This window comes from Rattus norvegicus, chromosome 8 (assembly GCF_021556685.1).
Source record: "Rattus norvegicus strain SHRSP/BbbUtx chromosome 8, alternate assembly SHRSP_T2T, whole genome shotgun sequence".
NCBI classification, from domain to species: Eukaryota; Metazoa; Chordata; class Mammalia; order Rodentia; family Muridae; genus Rattus; species Rattus norvegicus.
This window is the reverse complement of record NC_141541.1, coordinates 130,628,333-130,631,116: the sequence shown is the minus strand read 5'-3', so window position 1 is coordinate 130,631,116 and position 2,784 is coordinate 130,628,333. Positions and strand designations below refer to the sequence as shown.

Here is a 2,784-nt window from a genome sequence, read left to right as displayed (position 1 = left end):
TTTACATTCCCATTGCCCCAGTCAACACCAAAACTTTAGAATTCTTGGAATTTTTTAGGAGTTCTTCTCCTTTAAGAATACCAAATGTATCTGTCGTGCTGGAGACACATTAAAACCATCCAGACTCTAGATCTTTATCTTTCTGAACTCAACAGAAAGGTACAAGAGTCCTGTCTCTGGCTCCTGAGGTAGCCCAGAGACATTCTCCCCTTTCAGTTTCTCCTATTCAGAAAGGTGGTACTGATGAGCCCAAAGGAGATACTTCGCAGGCTCTCCCTGGGCGTGACAAAGGAACTGTCTCACTCCTGGACTCCCACTGGGCTTCCCGCCCCCGGGGGTCCCCTCGCTCCGCCCCCACGCACCCGCCTTGTTCCGCAGGTTTTCAGTTCCCGCCCCTGCAAGTGGAGCCCCGCCCTCCCCAAGTCCCCGCATCCCGCGAGCCGTGGGCGGGGCGCGCGGAAGGCGGAGCCGAGCAGGGGAATCCTCTCTCGTTTCGCCGCGGGCCAGCAGAGCCTCCCAGCCGTCCAAGGGCCCCAGGTCTAGGGGGGTGGCGGAACCTCGACGAGCCGAGTCTGCAGAGGCTCCCGCGGCCCGTGAGCCAGTGTCGTCCCAACACGCTGGCAGCAACAAGCCTCGGCCTTCCAGGCCCCGCGGTTCCCTCGCCGGACGGTCGCCAGCGCGCCATGCAGCCTCCGCCCGCCCCGCGCGCGTAGGCGCTCGCCACAGGCCATGCTACCCCTTCTCGCCGCGCTACTGGCCGCCGCCTGCCCGCTGCCGCCGGCGCGCGGCGGGGCCACGGATGCGCCCGGCCTTTCTGGGACGCCCCCAAATGCTTCGGCCAATGCTTCCTTCACCGGCGAACACTCCACCCCGCGTCTGCTGGCATCGGCGGCATCCGCACCCCCAGAGCGCGCGGGCCCAGAGGAGGCTCCTGCGGCGCCCTGCAACATCAGCGTGCAACGGCAGATGCTGAGCTCCCTGCTCGTGCGCTGGGGCCGCCCGCGGGGCTTGCAGTGCGACCTGCTGCTCTTCTCTACCAACGCGCACGGCCGCGCCTTCTTTGCCGCCGCCTTCCACCGCGTCGGGCCGCCGCTGCTCATCGAGCATCTGGGGCTGGCGGCCGGCGGCGCGCAGCAAGACCTGCGCCTGTGCGTGGGCTGTGGCTGGGTGCGCGGCCGCCTGCGAGCTCCCGCCGGGGCTCCCACCGCTCTGCCTGCCTACCCCGCGGCCGAACCGGGGCCGCTGTGGCTGCAGGGCGAGCCTCGTCACTTCTGCTGCCTGGACTTCAGCCTGGAGGAGCTGCAGGGCGAGCCGGGCTGGCGGCTGAACCGCAAGCCCATCGAGTCCACGCTGGTGGCCTGCTTCATGACCCTTGTCATCGTGGTGTGGAGCGTGGCCGCCCTCATCTGGCCGGTGCCCATCATTGCCGGCTTCTTGCCCAACGGCATGGAGCAGCGCCGGACCACCGCCGGCGCCCCCGCGGCCGCTCCTGCAGCCGTACCCGCGGGGACTACCGCCGCAGCCGCCGCCGCTGCTGCAGCAGCTGCCGCGGCCGCGGCCGTCACCTCGGGGGTGGCTCCCAAATGACCCCCGCTGCCCCGCGTCCGCGCTGTGTACGCGCTAGCACGCGCCTTCCTCACCGGAGACGCGGCAGGTGCGCTTCGTGCTGTCCTTAGTGTCCGTCCTTTTCCCGGGAGGGGACCGCAGAGAGGCCCAAATGAGGTGGGAAAGCGAGGTTTGTGCTGGAGTTCTGGTTCGGTAAAGCAGGGGCAAGCTCTCGGGCTGAAGGGTGGGATCCACGCGTGGCTCGAGGACTCAAGGGAAACGGGCTCTTTCCCCTGCGGCACTCCCTCCCTGCGCCCACAAGCCCTTTATTTATGGCAGAAAGTGACCAGATCCTGTGTATTTGTTTTATATATTTAATAACTGTTTTAAATGAAAGTTTTAGTAAAAAAAAATACAAAACAAAAAGATTCAACTGCTAACGCTGTGGTAACAGGAGCTCTTTGTATCTGAACGTAGTTGTACTTGAAGCTTGTTTGGTTTTTTTTTTTTTTAAGGGGGGGCAAGGGAAGGATTTGACACGGATTTATTGTTATTGCTTACAAAAGAACTTTATGAATCTTTTCCAAGTCGATCTATTCAGTGACATGGCCTGGTGGGCGTTTCTTCTTGTATTAATGTGGTTTTCTGGCTTTTAATACAGACATTTTCCTCCAGAAATGTGTATGCTTCCTTTATTTGCTTTTGGGAAAGGGATCCAAGACGCAAATGAATCATGCAGAAATTCCTGAAAAGAGAGGCGCCATCTGCCTTCCTGGCTAGGACAGGTGAAATCACTTTCAGAATGGTTACAATGGGGATTGCCTATCGGTTCGCTGGTCCCCAAAACACATACATCCTTCCAACTTGGCACGGGCTCACAGCTCTTGGCATAGTTTGTTTATACGCGGTGCTCCAGGAAAATCAATACATAGTCCTGTGAGCCAAGTGTCTTAGGTATGATGAATATACAGTATTATGTATGTGTTCTTACGTGTGCCCGCTCACTCCTGAATGCACTTGTTGGGGGGCGGGGGTTCAGGGTCAAGTGCCTTCTCTAGTCAAATCACTCTCCACCTTAGATTTTATGTTGGTCTCTTTCTGAATACAGAGCTGGCAGATTCGACAAGACTGGCTGGCCAGCATCCTCCAAGACTATAAGTATACACCAAGATTGGCTTTTCACATGGATATTGGAGACCTGAACTCAGGTCTTCCTGCTTCAGTAACCAGGCACCTTAC

The 2,784-nt window shown here is 59.0% G+C and overlaps 1 protein-coding gene across 1 annotated transcript; it reads left to right on the top strand.

The window, feature by feature from the left end:
* The first annotated feature begins 594 nt into the window (after positions 1–594).
* Positions 595–1,593, top strand: Tmem158 (transmembrane protein 158). The gene has a single exon (NM_057212.1). The coding sequence runs from the start codon at positions 730–732 to the stop codon at positions 1,585–1,587; it is 858 nt and encodes a 285-aa protein (NP_476560.1). The 5' UTR covers positions 595–729; the 3' UTR covers positions 1,588–1,593.
* The last annotated feature ends 1,191 nt before the right edge of the window (positions 1,594–2,784 follow it).